The sequence below is a fragment of the Gossypium raimondii genome, chromosome 5, assembly GCF_025698545.1.
Source record: "Gossypium raimondii isolate GPD5lz chromosome 5, ASM2569854v1, whole genome shotgun sequence".
Classification (NCBI taxonomy): Eukaryota; Viridiplantae; Streptophyta; class Magnoliopsida; order Malvales; family Malvaceae; genus Gossypium; species Gossypium raimondii.
In genome coordinates this window covers 53,993,132-54,016,228 of record NC_068569.1, presented here as the reverse complement: position 1 = coordinate 54,016,228, position 23,097 = coordinate 53,993,132, and the positions used below count along the sequence as shown (strand labels likewise).

Genomic DNA, 23,097 nt, shown 5'->3' with positions numbered 1-23,097 from the left:
TAATAATAAGGGCTTCATTTTATTCTTGACTAAGTAGCTTGCATTGTCGAAACTAAGAATAAGAATTCTCGATAACTTAACTTAGGATAGTTTTTAGTTTTAATTAATTACTTTTACTTTAATTTTTGTAACTCGGTTAGACTATTAATTTTTTTCAAATAATTGGTTTAGTAATACTTTTCTCCAATATAGTAATCTCTTGAGTACGATCCACTAGTATTTCATTGTAAATAAATATATATTACAATATGACACGTTCGCTTGTAGAAACCGTAATTTTACTTCCACATTTAAATCCACATTGTTAAGCTCCGATCCATGCACGTTGAGTGGCGGCAAAAGTGGGGATTTCAGAAAATTTATAACACAATTTTACTTCCACGTTTAATTCCACATTGTTAAGCTCCGATCCATGCACGTTGAGTGGAGGTAAAAGTGGGGATTTCAGAAAATTTATAACACGTTGTTTTAAAGTTATTACTTATTTGACCACTCTTTCTTTTAGAATATTTGACCACTATTTTAAATCATAAAAAATGGAGTCTGTCACTAATTTTTATAAATTAGATATAATGAATCACGTATGAAATTATATTATACGAAAAGAAGTATGAAATCGTTTTAGGAAGATAATTTCGGATCTTTGAATATCAAATAAAACAATTTAGGTTATAGCATCCCATAATGCTTAAAATTCATACCTCGTTAAATGCTTGTTGTTTTAAGTTTCGAAAATTGAAATATCCAAAATTGATATCTAAATATAAGGATTATATGATTTTTAATTTATTTTAAAATATTTAATTCACTCGATTTAAATTATAATTAAATTATTAAAGATGATCGATATCCTATATTTTGTAGATAAAATTGCATTAATTATGTTAGGATCGACTCGATTAAGTAATAAAAAAATAGCGGAATAAATTGAGACATTAAACACACAAATTTAAAGTGGAAAAACCCCTCCAAAGAGGATAAAAAACCACGAGTAAAGATAATTTTACTATAATGAAAAAAGAATGAAGAGTACAAAATATGGAGATAAAAAACTAAACCCCGAAAACTTGAAAACAAAGAACCCTCAAAACGTAAACACAAAATTTTCTAAATGTATTATGAGTTCTAATCTCTAATGGGTGTGTTTTCTAAGGTTGTAAAAGAACCTATTTATAGGCTAAATTAGTAAGTCAAATAAACTATGCTAATAAATGCTAAATATATTATACTAGTAAATACTAAATCTTCTAGAAAGAAAATATATTTTGTTTAACTTGACTTGCAAGCAATCTTTTAGAATTTGGGTCACACAACTCTAACAATCTCCACCTGGACACAAATTCTTACAACGTCATCTTTGCCAAAGCCCGCCACGAGCCTATCTTTGCCAAAGTCCGCCACAGGCCTATCTTGAACTATGCAAGAAATTAACTGAGTCGAATCTGTGCTTAGAAGCTGGAAGACTTCTAACCTTCGACTTGTGCACTGCCAAATCAAAACTAACCCGGGTCTAATTTTCACAAACACAGTACCCTAACTTTTCAAAACCTATATCTAAAAGAGAACCTTTCTTCAACGAAACGGTCATACATTTTTCCCTCCTATGACCAAGTTGCCTCCACTCCAAATGAGTTGAGTTCGACTCTGACTCCGTAACGGACGAGAGACGTCCGATTTCACCGGTCACTGTAGAACCTTCTAGAATATAAAGACTGTCGGTTCTTTTATCTTTTCACAAAACGAGAGCTCCACAAGATACTTTAATGTGGCTCAACTCGATGTTGATTTTGCATCCTTTCAAGTCTAAAATACTCAAGGAATGAGATTCTTTCATAAATCAAGTACATACCTGACATCTGAGAGTGTCTTAATCGTCTCATTGTGTATCCTTATTTTGACAGTACCAATACCAATTACCTTACTAGATGAATCGTTTCCCATGCGTACAACTCCACCTTCAACCGAACTGTATGTGGAGAACCATTCTCTATTGCAACACATGTGGAAAAAAATCATGAATCTAGGATCCATTCAGACATGAGCTTAGAGTTATCGCTTATTGACACTAACAAAAAATCATCACCGCTTTCATCGGCCAAATTAGCACCATCTACATCTTCCTTATTACTCTTAGCAATTCTTTTATTTTGCAGTTTATAACAATCTGCTTTGATGTGACCTAACTTTTTACAATAGCGACACCTTTTGTCTCGTTTCTTTGATGCTAACAAAATAGAAGCTTGCCTATCTGCCTTGCTATCCAAACCAAACTCATTGTCGAGTTTGTCTCTACTCAACAAATGACCCTTCACATTTTCAAACGAGAGTTTGTCTCTACCATAAATCAGGGTCCCCCTGAAAGACTTATATGAAGGGGGTAAAGAGCACAATAATAGCATAGCCTGATCTTCATCGTCAATATGAACCTCAACGTTTTTTAAATCATTTAAAAGAGTAATGAATTGACTGATGTGATCTCTAAGAAGCTCACATTTGTTCATGCGAAACATAAATAGATGTTGTTTCAACACTAAACGGTTAGTTAGAGACTTAACTTAGTCGCTTAAAAAGTTTTTAACCTTTTCCACAAGGTAGATGAGGTCTTTTCCATCAATACCTCTTGAAATACCATATTTGCGAGGCACAACTGGATTGCAGACAAGGCCTTTTCATCAAGCTCTTACCATTCTATTTGATTTACATTCTCAGGCTTTTTCTCGGTAACAAATTTTTTCAAGCTGGTTTGAACTAGAACTGCCATCATCCGAACTTGCCACAGATTGAAATTTGTCTCACCATTGAACTTCTGAATTTCAAACCTTGTTGCTGCCATCTCTGAATGGGTTGATCTATGAAAATTGAACTAGCTCTGATACCACTTGTTAGGATCGACTTGATTAAGCAACAAAAACATAGTAGAATAAATTGAGAAATTGAACACACAAATTTAACGTGGAAAACCCCCTCCAAAGAGGATAAAAAATCACGAGCAAAGATAATTTTACTATAATGGAAAAAGAATGAATAGTACAAAATATGGAGATAAACAACTAAACCCCGAAAACTCGAAAATAAAGAACCCTCAAAACGTAAATACAAAATTCTCTAAATGTGTTATGAGTTCTAATCTCTAATGGGTGTGTTTTCTAAGGTTGTAAAAGAACCTATTTATAGGCTAAATTAGTAAGTCAAATAAACTATGCTAATAAATGCTAAATATATTATACTAATAAGTACTAAATCTTCTAGAAAGAAAATATATTTTGTTTAACTTGACTTGCAAGCAATCTCTTAGAATTTGGGTCACACAACTCTAACAAATCACTATAGATTTGAAATTCGATCCATATTGCCAAAAGCAAAAAAAAAAAAAATCACTTGGAATAAACTTCATTAAAAGTTCCCACATATATCCGAGATCTTAGGTTTAAAATCTCAATTATTTTTACTTTTATTCGACATACTAAAATTATACCGATAACCATTCATATTTTCAATATTTGTTTTTTTAAATATTAATCTCATTATAGGTTTTTAACATATCTACTCTATTTTATATAATACTTAGAAATATTCATAGCTTTTCCCTAACCCTTAAATAGGAGAATAATATACTTCAGCATGCTTGAACCCACATCCTCCTATACTTGTAACAATGCAATACCAATCGAGTTAAGACTCGATCGGCCAATATTTGATATTTAATTTCACATTATTTTACGTAGAAGAAATCATATATCATATATATATATATATATATATATATATATATATATATATATATAATAAAGCAAGGTTTTTATGCAAAATAGACAACTTTTTAGTTGTAGGATAGTTTAGAAGCTCTCTTGTGTCACCAATAATATTATGACATATAAGCATATGCAAAATTTAAGTTTATCAAATGAAGCTAATGTCTATTGCAATCAAGACTTGAGGATTATTTTGTAACCTACCAAATATAGTGTTATTAGTCCTTAATTTAGCTTAATTTAAGAATTATTTCGTAAGGAAATATGTAAGGATTATTGAAAAAAATACTAATGTCAATATTTAAGGATTATTTCATAAGAACATATTTTTACATATTCACTTCTTTCATTAAAATTTAATTGGTTTGCGTATTTTGATCGCATTCCTATTTTTTTAATTTAGGTTTTATTTATTAATTATATGGAGCTTTTAAGGATTTGATCCAATCAATATGTTTACGAGATATATTGCAAGAGATTCTATTGGCAAAGTTAATCTATAACTTAACCAATTTGTTAAACACAATATTTAATCAATCAGTCAAGTTAATTTCATCCAATTAAATGTGTAGCACATGACACATTGACTTAAATGAATTCTTTACATCTATTCATCAAGTATGTACATTAATAAATAACTCTTATCAAATTAAATTAATGATAGAAACGTTTTATATTATTAATTTAACTTGTGAGTCGAGTTAAATATATTATCTCATCTCTTTTATAATATTTCAATCATCTCACCCAAAGGGTATGGCCTTGCAGGTTCTTGTAGCATTGGTGGTAACATTGAACACTTCTAATGTTACAAGCAATGAGTGACATCTAACAATGCATCATCGCTACCCAGATTACAAAAAGTCATGATTCCACATAACCTTTACTATGACAATATCAATGTGTAGTGTATCATTTGTCCTTTATATCTAGACTAAACACAAGTCATGGAATAGTCACACTTGTATAGTCTAATATCTTGTTTCTTGATTCCCGAGTAAACTAAGATATCTCATAACAACTATATTGAGCATGACCATGCATTTCTAGTTTTAGTCTATCAAGAGGCCTCAGATATTTCTCTCGTTATGTAGGAGGGCCTATCTTGATCAATCACATCCCACTACATAGATTGTGGCACACCCAACGTTAATTTTTATAGTACAACCTTTTACAGAAAATGTTTAACTGTGTCAAGGTATATGACTCAAGATGTTGGAATAATGATGATATCAAGTCTAAGGATCATAAATATAATTATCACTATAAGAAATGGTGTGACTATTACATAATAATCCAAAAACCATTCTCATGGCGAGTCAGTCCAATACGTTGTTCTCTAACATGTATTTATGCATTGACTTTGACATCCCTATGTTAATGACAATATTTTTCCATCAATCAACTACATATTAGTCTCAATGCATTATTATTGTCGAAGCCCACAATAATACTAGACTAAGGACATTTAAGGATAATCATATTATTCTTAGGACTTTATTATTAAAAAGTTTATTTAATACACAGAAATAAAAACTGAAAAAAAATGGCAGCGCCTTTTATTAATAAACTAGGTAAACAAACATGCGATTACAATCATCTTATGATTGGTTTTTGGGCATACTCCAACAAAACTGAATACTTAGAAAGAAAGCATAGATTACAATTGCTACGAAGAGAGGTTCATTAGCATAATCCACGAATCTTCCTTAGGCTTAGCATTAGAAAATGCTTGTAGTTCTCTTCTCAATTCTTGCATTTTTTCTTCCAGCGAATTACACTGGTCTTGAGAGTCCTAGTCTTGAGGGTTCACTAGAGGAAAGGGTCCCCAATAGGTTGGTTTAGTGGAGCATTTGGTTGCAGAAAGTTATGTTACTTTTGGAGAAAAGATCTGATTGTCTCTTCCTCTTAAATAATCTGCTCGTTTCAGGTATTTTTTTTTTCTCTAACAGGCATTCGTCTTCCTATTATTCCTAGTACTACTATTACTGCTTTGAAAGTTAAGCTTCAAAGAGCCTCATTTTCTCTTGTATCTTAGTGAATTGTTGGGAGCCCAATTGGGGGTTTAGATAGGTTTGGTTGTTTGGTAGAATGGTGGTATTGCGTTGGTGGAGTTGGGAGTACCACCATGGTGGTGGTGGATATTGGTAGTATAGGGGATAAGCATGGGCATGACAGTGAGTAGTAGAGGATGCCCTTGGTAGAAGTGGGTAAGAGTGTTGGTTTTGTTGTTGTTGTTGTTGTTGATTTGGGTTGATGGATGGTTGAGTAATATGATAAGGTTGTTGGGACTGGGTTTGGGTTGAAAGAGGTTTATGGTTTTGGTTGCTTTTATTTTCAAGGAAAATAATGGAAGACAAAGCCATGGTCCGGTCCATGCTCACCACACAATCATTGATACAAGTCACCAACAATGAGGAGAGGATGGTGGAGGCGAGTGCCAGTTCACCTATGATAGGTGGAGAGCCAATTTAAGGAGAAGAAGATCATGTGCTAAGGTTTATATGTAGGGTTTTTTTGAGTAGAAGGTGTTGATCCTTGGTCCCTTGTGGACTCAGACTTATATAGGGGTCACCCCTTATCCTGTAGTGCCATGTAGCAGATAGTACAATGTCCTACCCGATTGTGCATGTTAGTAAGATAGCAAAACTGTTACAGGTCAATGTTGCCATAGAGTGTATTGTGTGATTCTACTCTAACATTCTCGTCCTTAAGTTTAATTCATGATTTGTTTTTTGAATTTATATATATTGTATTTTGGTACTTCATCTTTTTTGTCTCAATTAAGTACTTAAGGTATCCAAATATTATGGTTTTAGTTCAATCTTAAATGGACGTTCGAAAAAACAATGGACCAAAGACATGGCTAAACATAGCGTTATATTGTTAAAAAAACAGAAATTATTAAAAAATATATAATCTCTAAAAATTTTAAAAAAATAGAATTAAAATATAAAAATTAATTAGAAAAAAGTCTAATATATATAAACTAGAGGTGCTCATAGGCGGGCGGGCAGGCCCATAAAAAATTTGGCCGGGTCTAGGCAGGCCTACCTACTTACCAAATATGGGCCTAAGATTTTGCCCAGGCCTACCGAAAAAATCATAAGTCTTGGGCTCATTTATTTTATTTTAAAATTTTTAAAATTAAAAAAGTATTTTAAAAATATTTTAAAATTAAAAAATTAAAAAAGTATTTTAAAAATATTTTAAAATTAAAACAATTAAAAAGTATTTTAAAAATATTTTAAAATTTAAAAAATTAAAAAGTATGTAAAAAATATTTTAAAATTTAAAAAAATATATATTTATTATATCAGGCCGGGCCGGGCCCGGACCGAAAAAGTGGTGCCCGAGGCCCGGCCCGTTTTCTAAACGAGCCTCGTTTTTTTGCCCAAGCTCATATTTCGGGCGGGCCGTCGGGCCGGGCCGGGCCGCCCGGCCCATGAGCACCTCTAATATAAACTATAAAAATAGAAAGAATTTATAAATTTTTTTTAATTATTATTAACTGTTTTTCGTAATTACTTTCTATTAAAAAATCATCTTCTTCTTCAACAAAGGTTCTGCAAATCTAAGACCATTTAACCATCTACTTGTGGTCAATCTCACCTGCTACACTACATGTAAACCAGATTTCCATTACAGTGTTGTATTTCATTCCATTGCAAAGGTGAAGATGGGGTTCATTGCAACCCAAATTCCAACCGAGTTGTCTTGTCCTAAGGCAGTCCCAAAAGACCATTTGACAATCTTGGCCGTTTTCCTCCTTTCTCTCCTCCCATCGGCCATCTCCACCATTATCATTTGACCATTTCCACCATTTTTACTCAAAGAAATTATTAGCAACCAAAATCTCCACTCCCAAAAATCCTTAACCCCTAACACCAAACCAAAACCCCAATTCACCCCACTTAATCTTCACTATCCCACACCCTAAACCACCATCTAAAACCTCCATTAACCACCACTGCTAACCCCATTGAAACTCAAACAAGCCCTAACACCTAACCCAAATAGCAATCAAAACTTCCACCGCAAAAAAAACACAACCCCTGAAATCCATTATCGATCTATTGCCAATGGACAAAGAAAACTGAGGTTTATTTGCTTGATATGGTGCTGGGGTTGTGATTTGGGGGTTGGCTTGTTTGATGTTAAGTGTAGCGAAGAAGATAGACAAAAGAAGAGAACAAAAATAATTAGTAGTAATATATTTAATCTTTTTGATAAAAATAAAATTATTTTAATTATCTACGAAAAAGTACATAAAACTTTTAACTTACATATATGGAATACAGTAGATATATACATATTCATTTTCCTCACTAATACAATTGCTAAATTTTGTTTCCTACAAATTTACACTATGTATCTATTACTAATTTAATACATGGAAATAAAAGATTATCAAAACATAAAAGGAGTTGGAGAAAATGTTGGGATGACCACTGGTTCTTGATTTCGCCTGCAAATGTCACCCAACAATATTACGTCACGTTTAATAAACATAAAAACAATCTACTAAATATTAATAATATAATATAATAGCCGATTCAGTCTTAATTCGATTGACATAGATATTGTTATCAATATAGGAGGACGTGAGTTCAAGTACGCTGAAGCGCATCATCTTCCTATTTATGGGTTGGAAAGAAACTATGAATAATTTTAGATATGATGTAAAAAAAATCTAATGAATACCTATAATAAAATTATTAAAAATATATAATATAATGTATATTCCCGATGTTGACATACTAACTAAAAATAACCATAACAATAATAAAAGAAAAGGAAAAGGATAATGTTTGAGGAAATTATTAAGCCACAAGAAATAATTATATATCAAAAGAATATTTAAGGTCAAACTCTGACTTTGGTCCCACTATTATGTTTATATTTAAAGTTTATTCTTTATAATTTAATTTCACATAATTTAATCTATTTATTTTATAATATCATAAATTAGATGAAATAATTAGTACTATTAACTTGACATGAAATTTTCTCTTCCAATTTATTATGCTGATATGAAATTTTTTTGCTAAAAAAAGTGTTTTTAAGGAAAATTCAGGGTGATACTTTAATTATAATATTTTTAAATATTTAAATTAATTAATGATGTTATAAAAATAAATGATAAATTTGAAGACGGGCCAGTCTATGCTAATTTAGAGTACGAGGATTAAATAAAAATTTTGGCATAATAGTGGATTCTGAGCTACGATTTGACTAAAAGTTAATTTACCCGATGTCGTCACTGTAGCTTCGAACGTGAACTTTGGAGCGTGACCCTACCCCGCTCTTCCTCTTCACCGCTCTATCAGCCGGCGTTGTTGAAGCTTCCGGCGTTATTTTCTCTCTCTTCTCCGCCAAAACGTTATCCTCCGAGATTACATACAACGAAGGTTTCCAGTCAGGAGTCGTAGAGAATGGCGTCCCTACCTTTACCCTCTTCTTCTTCTTCTTCAGTGCCACCATTTTAGGAGCCATAAAAGACCTTGTCTCCTCCCTCCCTGGAGCCGTCACCACCACCTCTTCCGTCGTGGACACTTCAGGGTTTTTAACGCAACGTGAAACAAACTTTAAAAACGATCTCATGGTTAGCTATATAAATTAACGAATGAAATGTTTTCAATAATATATAAAATTCAGGGATTAACAATTATACACAAAAGAAATGAGAAAAAGAGAAATAAAGTAAAAGAAGAGAGATAGTGGGGAGAAGATTTAGAGGAGAAAACAATGGTGTTTCATTGTTGTTCTATTCAATGTTTCTTCTCCAAGTTTCTAAGTGTGTGGGTCTATTTTTATAGTGTTCTTGAACTGAAAAAGAGATGGATTTGGATTTATATGAAAAAAACAAAAATGTATAGGAGAAAAGAGAAAGGCCTAGGAAACCATTTTAAATTAATTATATAATTAAAAATATTTATATTTGATACAATATAAATATATAATTTTATACCAAAAATCGTTGGGTGCAGCGGTAGGATAATTGTACTCACAGAAAAAAAAATATAAGTTTAAATTTTAGAGATAATATTCTTGAAAATGTCAGTCACAAATTTTGAACATCAACCATAAAATAGATGTAAAAACACTAAAAATATAATTTTCTTTATTGACAATGAATCGCACTTATATCCAATGTTTTTAGAATATGTTCGTTTGATTGGATTAAATAGATCTTTAAAATTAAAAATAGAGAAAATCAATTTAATTATTAGTTCAATCGATATATACAATTTGACAACTCAATAATTTAACCTTCAAAATTAGACTGATATCCTAATTAATTTCCGATCTAATCCGAACCCAAACATTGCTCATATCTCATTGAAGAAACCTTTAAAAATTTCCGCTGCGGTATCTCAAATTTTTAACTACATAAATGTATAAATTTATATATTGATGATTTATTAAATATATTATTTAAAATTAAAGTTTTGTCAAAATAAAAAAATCTATTATTTAACTGTCAAATCCAATTCGATTTAAGACGTGGGGCTGCCTTAGTTGATGATTTTGTCACTATATTTATGAGAAAAGTACTCATCATTAGTAACTTTTAGTATGACATGTTTTGAGGTAGAAATTTTAAATTTAGTAATTGTTATTATTTTAAAATATTTGTATAAATTAATAGAGGTTGGTTTAACATTATTTCTAATAAGTATTTTAGGATAAAAATACTTTTGAAATAAAAGCATTGCTAAACATGATACTTTTGAACTTTTCAAAAGTGTTTTTTTGACCAAAAATGCTTTTGCAAAAACAACATTTTAGCTAGAAGTAGAAGCAAAAAATTTTAACTTTTACTCAAAAGTATTTTTTGGTCCAAAACCACTTTTGAGAAACAATACTAAACTAAAATACTTTGCAAGATAACTTTTTTAGTCAAAAATAAAAATAGAAATTTTGAACTTTTGTTCAAAACGCTTTTGACCTAAAACGCTTTTGAAAAGCAATGTTAAAACCTTACTTTTAAAAATACATATTTAACTATTTAACTTATATTTATATATATATATATATATATATATATATGAGGTATATCAAGATTTTGATGAAGGAGATTAATACAAGATTTGAGTTTTGAGCATGGAGGTTATTCACATAATAATTATGCTAAGAGCCACCATAAATTGTTGAATTCTAATAGTAAAGGAGAACTTAAGATCTTTTTACGGAATAAAATTTGTCCTCATTATCAACATACTCTTTTAGAGTTTACATAGAAGAACAAAATAATTTGTTGTAACAATTTTGCAAATTTTTAGGAGACTAACAACCTCTAAAGACTAGGACTCTTACTCAACAAAATAACCAATAAATCAAGATAATTATTTCATAATAATTTGACTAAATCTCCTAACTAAGATAACATAAAAACAATCTAATTAACACTCTCCCTTAAACTGATTTCTCCTGAAAACAATTTGTTTATTTGTTTTGACAAATGCTTTATCAATGCCTTGAGAAGAACAAACTCCAAGCATCCTTCTTAGTTTTTCAAATGCTAGTTGTTTAAGTGGTTTGGTCAGAATATCAACAATTTATTCATTACTCCTACAGAATTACAACTCCCTCTTCTTTTCCCTGCATAGATGCCTGAAAAAAATGAAAATGAACATTAATATGTTTGCTTCTCCCATGCATCACTGGATTTCTTAACAGCTTGATAGTTGACATATTATCACAATTTATGATTGTTGGACCTTTTTGCTCAGCTTTAAGTATTTTGAATATATTTCTAAGCCACAATGCTTGACTCGCACTTGAAGTTGCTGCCACAAATTCAACCCCAGTTGTGGAAACTGTTACTATTTGCTGCTTCTTTGACAACCATGATATTGCACTTGAATTAAACATGAACACATAACCAGAAGTGCTCTTACGATCATCAATGTCCCCTACATAATTACTATCCGTATACCCAACAAAATTAACATCAATATCCTTTTTGTAAAACACACCATAATCAACTATACCCTTCACATATCTCAAAACTCTTTTAGCTGTATTGAGATGCATTTCAGTCGAATTTTCCCTGTATCTAATAATTAAACTCACAACCTACATGATGTCAAGCCTGGTAGATGTCAAATACATGAGGCTGCCAACTATTTCCTTAAAATAAGCGTTGTCTACTTCTCTTCCTTCATCATCTTTGTGTAGCTTCAAACTAGGTTTAGTTGGTGTAGCAAATGACTTGCAATCTGTCATTTTGAACCTTGCAAGAATCTCATGAGCATATTTATTCTGATAAATAAATTTACTAACATCAATTCGAATGACTTCTGAGCCCAGAAAATATCGCATTAATCCTAGATCGATCATTTCAAACTCTTTCATCATAAACAACTTAAACTTATTAGTCATCTCAACATTATTACTAGTAAATATCGAGTCATCAACATAAAGACAAACAATATGAATTTTACCTCCATCAAAATTAACATAAAGGCTATGCTAAAAGGGACATTTCTCAAATCCCAACTTTGCAAAATGAGAATCTATGTGACTATACCAGGCCCTTGGTGCTTGGTTTAGTCCATAGAGAGCTTTCTTTAGTTGATAAACCATCTTTTCTAACCCTTTCTTCTCATAACCAGGTGGTTGATTAACAAATACTACCTCTTGTAAGTGTCCATGCAAGAATGCTGACTTAACATCTAATTGAAGAATCGTCCATAAGTGTTGTGATGTAAGTAAAATCATTAATCTGATTATATCCATCCTTACAAATGGGGCAAAAACTTTCTTATATTCAATCACATGCTCTTGCTGATAGCCTTTTGCCACCAACCGAGCCTTGTGTTTGTCAATTTCACCTTTCTCATTCAATTTCTTCTTGAAAACCCATTTGATATCGATTTTTTTTTGTCTTTCAGACAGATATGTTAACTCTCAAGTTTATTTATTTCAATAGACTCAATTTCTTTATCGATTTTCTCTTGTCATTTCTTCTCTTTCACAACCCCACAAAAAGTAATTAGATCACTATCAACATATAATTCAAAATAAACATCACCATATGTACTAATATCATCGTAATGCATCATCCATGCAGGCATTTTCTTTGAGTTTTCATCCCTCAAATTGTATTTTCTTCTTCTTCTTCTTCTAAATGTTGATCAGATTGAGCTGGAATTTGAGGTGAAATTGATTGTTGCTCGCGTGATGCTGGCTGATCTTGAATTTCACCAGCCTCTACCTCACCGGTTGAGACATCATCATCCTGTATTAAACTTGAAACTGAATTGTCATCAGCCCAATGTAACACCCCAAACCCAGCCTAAACATTACGATCTGATCTTTCAATGTTAGAATAACTTCTCAAAAATTAGTTTGTTACTTTCTGAAACTTCTACTTGCTTTTCGATGCAAGAGACATTTGAAAACTCATTTCCACTTATTAGTTGCAAAAATAAACCATTCTATAATAAGAGTTTCTTTAAAACATTTGTTCTTCATTCCCAAGTAGAAATAAAAGATATACTAATAACTCATTTATTTTTTTTGAAAACTCGATTTCTCCTTGTTTTGTAGCGAAAAATATTTTGACTTGCTTAACTTTAAAAATCGAACACTTAATTTTAATTATCAGAAATCATGCAAAATTTTTAAAATAATTAACTAAAATCCAACAAAACTCCAAGCCAAAAATAAAAGTCTGAAAATCAGTCTGACAATCCAAAAGTCCATAAATTTCAAATAAGAATGACTAAAATAGTTTTATGCGAGAGAACCAATCCGAGCTCTCGAGCACCACCAAACTCTAAGTCTGTGGATTACCTGAAATATTAAGCAAACAGGGTGAACTAAAAGCTTAGTGTGTAACTTAACACAAGCATAAATACATATAATGACATACACAAATCAGAATATCACTGAGAATTTTAATAACATTCAATTCCACCAAATTTCAATATGCATGATTATGTCAATGCAGTATTTTTTTCAGAAAAACCTAATGCAAATTTTTCAAAAATTTCCTACCCAACTTCACTACACACCAAAAAGAGTTCTCATAACTCATCCATCCAAAACACACCAACAGATAAATATGGACAGTGCCACTAGAATCACATATAAACTGCCAGAACAGATATCTGTGGTTAAGCCACCATAATCGCAGTCAAGTTTCCAGAACAGATATGTAGTTAAACCACCTGATAGTGTAGATCATTAAATTGTTAGAACTTCCTCCTTACCATATCTTCCGAACCCCATGCTATGTGACATGACATAAAAATACAAAATTAGAACGATAAGCATGATAAACATGCTTTCTTATATTAAGCAAAAATCAGTAGGCATGGGATTCCATGCTTTACAAAACAAATGTGTTAAACTCAATAATAACAAATCAAATTCGCCATAATGTCGCATGCCATGAGAATTCGAATAAGTCACACATTTTCAATAATCAACATTTCAAATAGTATAAACTAAAATCAAAATCCATAATATATTATATAACTAGAAACATCATTTAACAGTTTCAACAGCATCGCTAACCTCGAACCAATGACCCAACATACCTAAGTAAACTACTCAGAATGGGTCCACATAGCCTTACCTGACGAGCTCGTGTGGTCTATACGTCCAGACACATACTCGTGTGGCCTACATGGCCAGACACACGTCCGTGTGGCTTATATAGCCAGAAACACAGCCAGACACACGCTTATGTGGCGTTTACAATTTCGATTTTGCATAATTTTACTAGTTTCCAAGTTATAAACACACATTTGATCATTCCTGAGATGTCAACAAAACAAAAACAACTAATTTCTGCAGACAACATCCACAACTTAATCACTTTAACAATTATTTATGAAGAATCAACCCTTGTTTCCTAAAACACTCGGCCATTAACAAAAGGCATTCAACTTTTACAAACAAAAAATATCACCAACCAACCCCTAAACTTGGGCATTCTGTCATTACCCTTAAAATCAGAGGTTTCCAACACACTTAAATTGTCGAAGGAAAGTGCACCTAATAATCCTCGCCTACAAGAACCACACAAAAGAACAATCAACCTTTAGATAAGCTAGAGCCTTACCACTGAACCAACAGGCTCATTCTTGCTAACAACTCACGAAAAATAAAAAAAAATCTAGATGTGGCAAGCTAGATATAGGGACAAAATACTTAAAATTCAATGGAAGGGAATCGAACTCAAAACCCCAAGCACACCACCAAAACATTTAACACTGAACCAGATCAATTTACTTAACACGATTCCTACAGCATTTATTCAAAAACAAGACGTGACCACTCTTGGTTTACTAACCCAATTTCTACTAACCCAGTTTTTTGGATGTGACACCCAATCTCATCTATCTTTTTCATAAAATACAACATCTCTATTGATTATCACTTGTTTCATTGAGGGATTAAACAACTTGTAAGCTTTTGAAGTTTCACTAACTTCAAAAAATACAAATTTTTGACTTTTGGCATCAAGTTTCTTTCTTTTTTATTAGATATATGTGCATATTCAATGCATCCAAATATCTTAAAATGATCAACAACAAGTTTCTTCTCACTCCATGCCTCTTGAGGTGTCATGTGTTTCATTACCAATGTTGGACACCTTTTTAAAACATGAGTTGACCACATCATTGCTTCAGGCCAGAATTTTTTTAGAACTCATTTTGTTGCCAGAAAGCTCCTGACTATATTAAGAATGGTCTTGTTCTTTCTTTCACATATATTGTTCTGTTGTGATGAATATGGAGCAGTCAATTGTCTATTTATGCCATTTGGTTCAAAATATGCAAGAAATTCATTAGAGCAAAATTCTCCTTCACGATTTGTTCTAAATGTTTTGATTTTCATATCAACTTGATTTTCAATAAGAGCTTTAAAACTCTTGAAAGCAACAAATGCTTCAGATTTTTCCTGCAAAAAATACACCTAGGTTTTTTTGACTAAAATCATCAATAAATTATATAACATATCTTTTGTTACCATTGAAAGTTGGACTGATTGGTCTACATAATTTTAAGTGAATTAATTCAAGCACAACTTGAGCTCTTTCAGCTTTTCTGCTTGGGAAAACATCCCTATGCTACTTTCCTACAATACATCTTCATAAGGCTTTGATGGAGAAATGATTACAGGAAGACCAGTAACCATTTTCTTTTGCTGAAAAGTCCTTAGGCCATTGAAGTTCAGATGACCATATCTATAGTGCCACTTCTATGGTGAATCATCTACTTTAGCCAGCAGACAATCATAAACTATTTTAATCTTCAAACTAAATAATCTATTTGCACTTATTTTAACAACAACAATGGACCTTTTTTTTTAATCGTACACCTCACATTCTCTATTGAAAATTATTATCCTACATCATTTATATTGTAACTAACCAACACTCAAAAGCTTAGTTTTCAAATAAGGAACATAAAAACATTTGAAAATTTTTCAATAAAATCATTTCTGGTTCTGATATGAATATCACCTTTTCCCATCACCTGAAAGTTGATTTATCCTAAAAATTCATGAATGTATGAAAACTTTCACCTAATTTAGAAAAAGAATACTTACAACCAATCATGTGATTTTTGCAGCCTGTATCTACATACTAGGTTTCTTGATCAAATACTTCTATTGCATGAAAGGCCATCAAAAGTGTCTCCTCCTCCTTTAGTTCAACAAAGTTAGACTTTTCTTTCTTTTTTTTTTGGTAGCTTTGTGTAGCATTCATTCTTGTAGTGGCCATAATTCCCACATCTATAACATTCAATCTTAGATTTGTCAAAATACCTTCCTTTTCATTGGGAATCTTTTCTTTTAGAAGCATGAGTGGAATTATCAGATCTGCTATCTTTATTTCCATGTCCACCTTTTCCACAACCATGTCCTCCTTTTCAACGACCTCTTCCTCTTGTACTTAAAGATTTGGTGTAAGCTTTGAGAACTGTTTCCTCATTCATAATGTTAGGTCGATTGACTTTGCACTCATGACAAATTAAAGAGCCTTGAGGCTAATCAATGGACAAACGACTAAAGTTTTTAGATTCTTCAATGGAACAAAAAAAAAATTCCATTTTGGAGTCAGTGATCTTAGTATCTCTAACACAAATTTAGCATCTTCCATGTCTGCACCATGAAAACGCATCTTGTTTGCAATTCTCATTGTTCTTCCAATGAAATATGGGACAGATTCTCCTGATTTCATTTGAAGAAGTTCAAATTCTCTTGTCAAGGATTGAAGCAATGCTTGCTTAACCCTATTTGATCCTGAATTTTTTCATTGAATCATAAATCTGCTTAGAAGTATCCTTTTGGAGAATGGTTTCCAAAATTGAACGATCAATTGCTTGAAATAAATAGTTTTTTTTACTCTTAAACCTTTGAGTTTTGATCTGGAAAAGCCTTAGTTGGTGCTTCAGCAGGCATTTCTGTTATTGTTGATTCAACTACACCACTCTCCACTATGTCTCAGAATTCTTTGGACCTTAAAAAATTCTTTATCAGCATATTCCAGTGATTATAAAAACCATCAAAATGAGGAATTGATGGTTGTAAAAAGCCATTGCTATTAAATGCCATCTGCTTCAAGCTCGAATACCAGATGTTGAATTTTAATAGAAAAAAAGAACTTAAGATATTTTTCACTGACTAGAAATTTGTCCTCATTATCAACTTACTCTTTTAGAGTTTATATATAATAACAATATATGTTGTAACAATTTTGCAAATTCTTAGGAGACTAACAACCTCTAAATACTAGGACTCTTACTCAACAAAATAACCAATAAATCAATATAATCATTTGATACTAATTTGACTAAATCTCCTAACTAAGATAGCATAAAAACAATCTAATTAACATAATATGGAGAAAAAGCAATGATTGGGTAGAACGGTTTTCGAGACAATTCTTAGATTGGTCTTTGGCTTGTACATAAATAGGGTTTGTATAAGGAATGTGGAGTTTGATGTGAGTCCAATGACAAGAACATCATATGGCATAGACCCAGGGGTAGAATGGTCAATAGTTAGGCTTAGAGTGCTGCTTGAGTTGACTTGATATGACCAACCATAACTAGGCTTAGTTCTAGGAAATTGGTGCCAAAAGGTGATAGGATGACGAATGCTTGAACTTTTTAAAGATTTTATCAAGATTTGGTAGTCCAATTCTAATTTTTTTTGTTTGTTTAGGTAACCTTTACTTAGTCGAGGTCTATCTTATCATTGGCAACGTGACCTTAACTAAGTGGTCCAATCTTTTCCTAGTGGAATGTTTAGTTAGATTGAGGAGAAGTAGAGTTTTTATCAACCAAGGTCCTTTAGAGGTGTATATATGGATGTAAAAATTGCTCCCTTAAATGTAGGTTATGTTATAAAGTGACCAATTCTAAAGTTATATTTACGGAAAGGTTTTTATAGCAATGTATTCTTGGTAAAAGGCTTCACCTTTGGTGCTACTTGGGCTTGTATATTATGTACTTTGTGTTAGGGTTCCCACTTTCTAATCTTTTGTTTTGAAATTACATTTAGTAGTTCTTTTACATGTCGCTATTTGATTGGTGATCGCTTGCTATGTTTAATATGGCTTTTGTCATACTCTATTTCATTGATTGGTGATCTCTCTATTTCTATCCTCTCTTTACTTTTGTTTCTTTCTTATTTTGGTTGTTGTTAGTGGTTTTGTTTGTGATTTCTTCAAGAACAACAATTTTAGTTGTGTTTTTCTTCATCTTCCATGGCCTTCGATGTTGGTCCTTCCAAAAGGTTCATTTTTATGGGAAATTTGATGTCCCTACAAAAGCGATATCTCTAAGTGTACTACCATAACGAAAATGACAGTTTTTTTACCGCTTCGGAGAATTAAGTTACCCTGTTACAAGTATGGCTTTGTCATACCATCTAGATTTCATAAAATGATTAATACTCTAGGGACGGGGTCGGGGGTGAGCAGAGGTCGGGTGGGGAAGGAGGATTTATATTTTATTTAATATTAATATATTTATATTTATTTAATATTAATATTAATATAATATAATATAAAATTTAAATTTATTATATATTTTTAAAATATTTATGTATTTATATATTTTTGAATTTTTAGAATTACGATCAAATTAGGAATATTTGTAAAGTTTTTAAAAATTATGACTAATCTATATAATATGTAAAAGTTTAGGGCTAAATCATGTTGTTATACTATTTTTAACTACCACGTCGACTTGTTGTTTATGATTTTAACAGAGTGATCAAAATGTTCAAATAATGAAAGTTAAAAGTTAAGAATTTATTTATGAGATGTCTAAAATGAAAAGTTTTGATAATTAGGTGACTATCTGCGTAATTTACCTAAAATTTAATGAAAGTTAAAAGCTAAGAATTTATTTATGAGATAATATTTGATATACTATCGATTGCATGGACTTTATGCACCATCAATGCATCACAATTCGCCACATCATTAATGAAAAAAAATTGAATGATTTTTAATAAATACTTTAAAAATTTTAAACCTAATTAAAATTAATTTTAGTTTCTCCTTTATAATTTTCCATATTTTATTGGTAACAAGTTCTCCTAATTTCTGTTTTTTTTTAATTCATGTCATGGAATTGCAGTAACAAATTCATATCCCCACAAGTATTTTTTTCTTTCTTTTCTTTTGAGAAAATAATTCATATTTTTTATATATTGCCACATGTCTATAACAAAACTAAATTCTTGATATCTAATTTTTTTTTCTTATTAATTAATTTCTCTGGAAAATTCTTTATATTTTTGCTGAGTCAACACCCAAAAGAAAACAACTTATCAAGAACCACAATTAATCCGTTGAATTTGACAACACCAAAACTGAATTTGTTGCACTGAAAATCACCTATCGATGAGGCCGTTGCGGAACGCCGACGTTTTTAAAGTTCCATCCCTGGCCAATAGCCTCCCTTACCATGACCATATACATTTGCCTGATGTACAGTGATGACAACGTTTTCAAACTAATATCAACGTGTTGAGTCATTTTCAAAGGTTATTTAAGTTCTCCTATTCATTAGCTTACAGAACAAGGCAAATGCCACATCTTTCATTCTCCGTTTTTTATGAGTATTCGTATTTGATACATATCCAATAATAAATATTGAATATATGAAGAGCGAAGTACTCGTGTCGAGCACAGATATGAATCCGACACCCACCATTAACTCAGAGGAAAAAAAGTGGGCACTCGGTATTGTAGCTCTGCAATTAATGTTGCAGATGATCTTCACCTAGACGATGAATGTCGTGTGAAACACTACAAAGACTGAAAGTGTCGATTCAAAGGATTGCAGATGGATTAGGGAAGGAATTATGAAATTGTTCATTGATTGTGATTTACAACAGATTTTCACTAGTATCATTACATATATATACATAAAATTACTTGGTTACCATGGAACCAAGATTCAGAATTATCCATTAATGTTTCGTCAGTAAGTGAAACTTTCCTAGGTCACAATCATTATTCCTTCCTTTATGTATGAACCAATATGATAAGATGTATATATAAATGGAAGAAAATACACGTGCCTGTTTGTATATATATGACTTATATATATACGATATCAACATTTTGAAAAATCTAGTCATTGTTCACATTAATAAGGGATATATATATATATGTATTATTTACCATGATTTGCCACATATCCATTCATGTTTCATTTCACCAACTGAACTTTCCTAGGTCACAATCATTCATTCATTCTTGTTTATATGTTAGAAGATATATGTGCATAAGGCAGACAGTAATGAGGGTGAGGGGCTCCCAAAATTTTGAAAAACATTATTTAGTATATATTTACATGTATTTAGAGATTAAATAAGATTATTTGATCTCCTCAAAATAAATTCAATTCTTTTTTATCTTTGAACTTAATTTTCTACATTATACTTGTAAATACAAGACACATCTCGTTCTGAGCTTGTTGTAACTATTACTACAACAAGAGATGTATCAACTAGATAGAACATGTACTAAGCTTAATCATAAACACAAAAAATAACTTATGCAATTCAATATAAATCGATTTTTATGGGATTAGTTTAGAGATGAATTCACTACAAAATTACAATACAAATAATGATTTAATCCCAATTAAACGTTGGATTGTTGTAGCTTTACTCTTGTACATTTGCAAGGTTATATCAGGAGTGATGACTCTTAAGTCAAATCGAATTATTTGTGATTCAGGTGAAGATAATCTACAGATAGAACTTAGTTCTAAGGTTTTTGCTTTAGAGCTTAAGGAAAAACAAAGAAATAATATGAAATGTAGGAGTCTTCTGAAACTTGAGGATCATTACCTTGTGGAAAATTATCAAGAAAAGAAAAGGGTATTGTTAAAGGTAATAGGAGAGGAAAATTGAGAGTTTTAGAAGAATCTGAGAGCGGGGTCGTTAAATCTTCACTTTCAAAAGGGGGTTTCATAAATAGAAACAATCTTATTTGTAAAAAAAACTCAAAGAGGAGATGCTTGTTGACAAACCCGAAGCTACTTGGGCATTGAGAAAAGAATTTAGATTTTGTAACACCCTATACCCAATCCGGGAGTAAACTAGATATGGAATGTCACATTTATTGTTGAAGCAACTCCAACGAACATAAAAACAATCATTGAAGCTAAAAATAATTCAAACGTGGTTAATAAAATTAAAGGATGTTATGAGTATTAAGTGAGCATGAATAAACTTAAAAGAGCCCACATATATTAAACCGGGGTCACATATGGTTAAATAGGGAACAAAGTTACGAATTTTGGGTCAAATCAGTAAAATACAAGGGAACCATGTCTCGAGACCTTGGACCGAATTTTCACTAATTTAACTTTGATGTTTTATGTCTCGAGACACTGTAGCCATGTTCTGAGGTTTGACACCTTATGTCTCAAGATACATACTAAAAATGCATGAATTACATGAATTTATTCTTGAGATCGCAAGACATGTTATTGATGTCTTGAGATACATGCCCAGATATGCCGAAATTAAACAATGCATGTCATACAATTGTATCTCAAAATGCATTTAACCATGCACAACGTGCAACCAAACCGACATACTCTCGTGACAATTAACACAATAGATGAATATTTCACTTTGTAAGTACCTCAAATCACATAAAACTTATTTAAACCATATGAATTTGCATTGTAAAATCCAATAGGAAAGTTTCCAAGTGTCTAGTTAACTGCCAAAACATAACGCATATGCTAAGGAGCGTCGAATTACAAAAACCCATCAATAAAAAACATTTAAATCTTCTGGGGACCTACGTACATGCCAAAAACTACTAGAAAACTCAAGGAACATTACGAAATTTCAATGTGTGAGCTCAGACTTCAGCCTTCGGCGCTAAGGAAACCACAAGTTGACTCGAATGAGATTGAAAAAATCAATTTAGAAAATAATGTTTTTATAGACAGCAGAAATCCATGCATTCTCATAATCTTGGTTAAAATTTAGGATAAATTATCAAATTAATCATCCAACTTTTAGAGTATTTCCTAATCACTTAAAAAGAAATCTATGCTATATTATCACCTAATTTTTAGGGCGTTTTTAATTTCAGTCAGTCAAGCGTAAAATCTCTAATGGCAATTGATTGTACATACCACATCATGTTTACACTTTAATTTTGGTCTTCCAATTACTTAGGTGTTTTCATTTTGGTCACCCAAAAATATCTTTTTTTAAAATATTGATCAGGGTAAAAAAAATTAAGGATTAAAGTGAAAAAACAATAGAAACTAAAATAACGCATTAAAAAATGTCTAATCGTACTTGTTTACCCCTTGCCTAAAGTTCTGTTTTTTCTCAACATTGAAATTTTAAATTTCAAAAATTAAATAAATAAATTATTGAAAATTTTTATCCTTAATAGTTTCAACTGATTTGTTACTATAATATTGAAATTAATTAATTTAATATTCTTCTAAAATTTTAATTTTATTTTGTGTTTTCAATTAGAATCAACTCAAATGACTAGTATTTAATAATTACCTCTGAAACTCAAACTTCTTTTTGATTATATGATCATGAATCTTTTATGCTAAACAAAAAGCAAAGAAAAAAATCTTGCAATTAATTTAATTAATTAATTTTATATTCCATGCAAAACAAATCTCGAATTTTTCCATTATTTCGTTACCCAAAAGAGAACACAAATAATTAATTTGAGGATTTTTCTTTGCTTTTAACTTAGCATGGAAGGTTCGAGATTATATAATAAAATAAATAAATTTTGTAGACAATTATTAAATATGAGTTATTTGAGTTGACTTTGTTAAAGATAATCTTGAAACATAAA

At 31.2% G+C, this 23,097-nt stretch overlaps 2 protein-coding genes across 2 annotated transcripts; both read right to left on the bottom strand.

Moving 5' to 3' along the window:
• Window positions 1–8,017: 8,017 nt before the first annotated feature.
• LOC105768282 (uncharacterized) lies at window positions 8,018–9,548 on the bottom strand. The gene is made up of 2 exons (XM_012588134.2): window positions 9,004–9,548; window positions 8,018–8,220 (listed from the first exon to the last, which is right to left on the bottom strand). Exons 1-2 carry the CDS (start codon window positions 9,354–9,356, stop codon window positions 8,163–8,165), a joined length of 411 nt encoding a protein of 136 aa, XP_012443588.1. The 5' UTR covers window positions 9,357–9,548; the 3' UTR covers window positions 8,018–8,162.
• A 1,779-nt stretch (window positions 9,549–11,327) lies between these two features.
• On the bottom strand, window positions 11,328–11,792 carry LOC128041151 (secreted RxLR effector protein 161-like). The gene has a single exon (XM_052630504.1). The coding sequence runs from the start codon at window positions 11,790–11,792 to the stop codon at window positions 11,328–11,330; it is 465 nt and encodes a 154-aa protein (XP_052486464.1).
• Window positions 11,793–23,097: the final 11,305 nt, after the last annotated feature.

Excerpts from the sequence above, each read along its gene's own strand:
- LOC105768282 (XM_012588134.2), bottom strand. The coding sequence starts at position 9,356 with ATGAGATCGTTTTTAAAGTTTGTTTCACGTTGCGTTAAAAACCCTGAA. Across the intron at positions 8,221-9,003 it reads AGCTACAGTGACGACATCGG|GCGAAATCAAGAACCAGTGG; the intron begins GTAAATTAACTT and ends TGACATTTGCAG.
- LOC128041151 (XM_052630504.1), bottom strand. The coding sequence starts at position 11,792 with ATGCATCTCAATACAGCTAAAAGAGTTTTGAGATATGTGAAGGGTATA.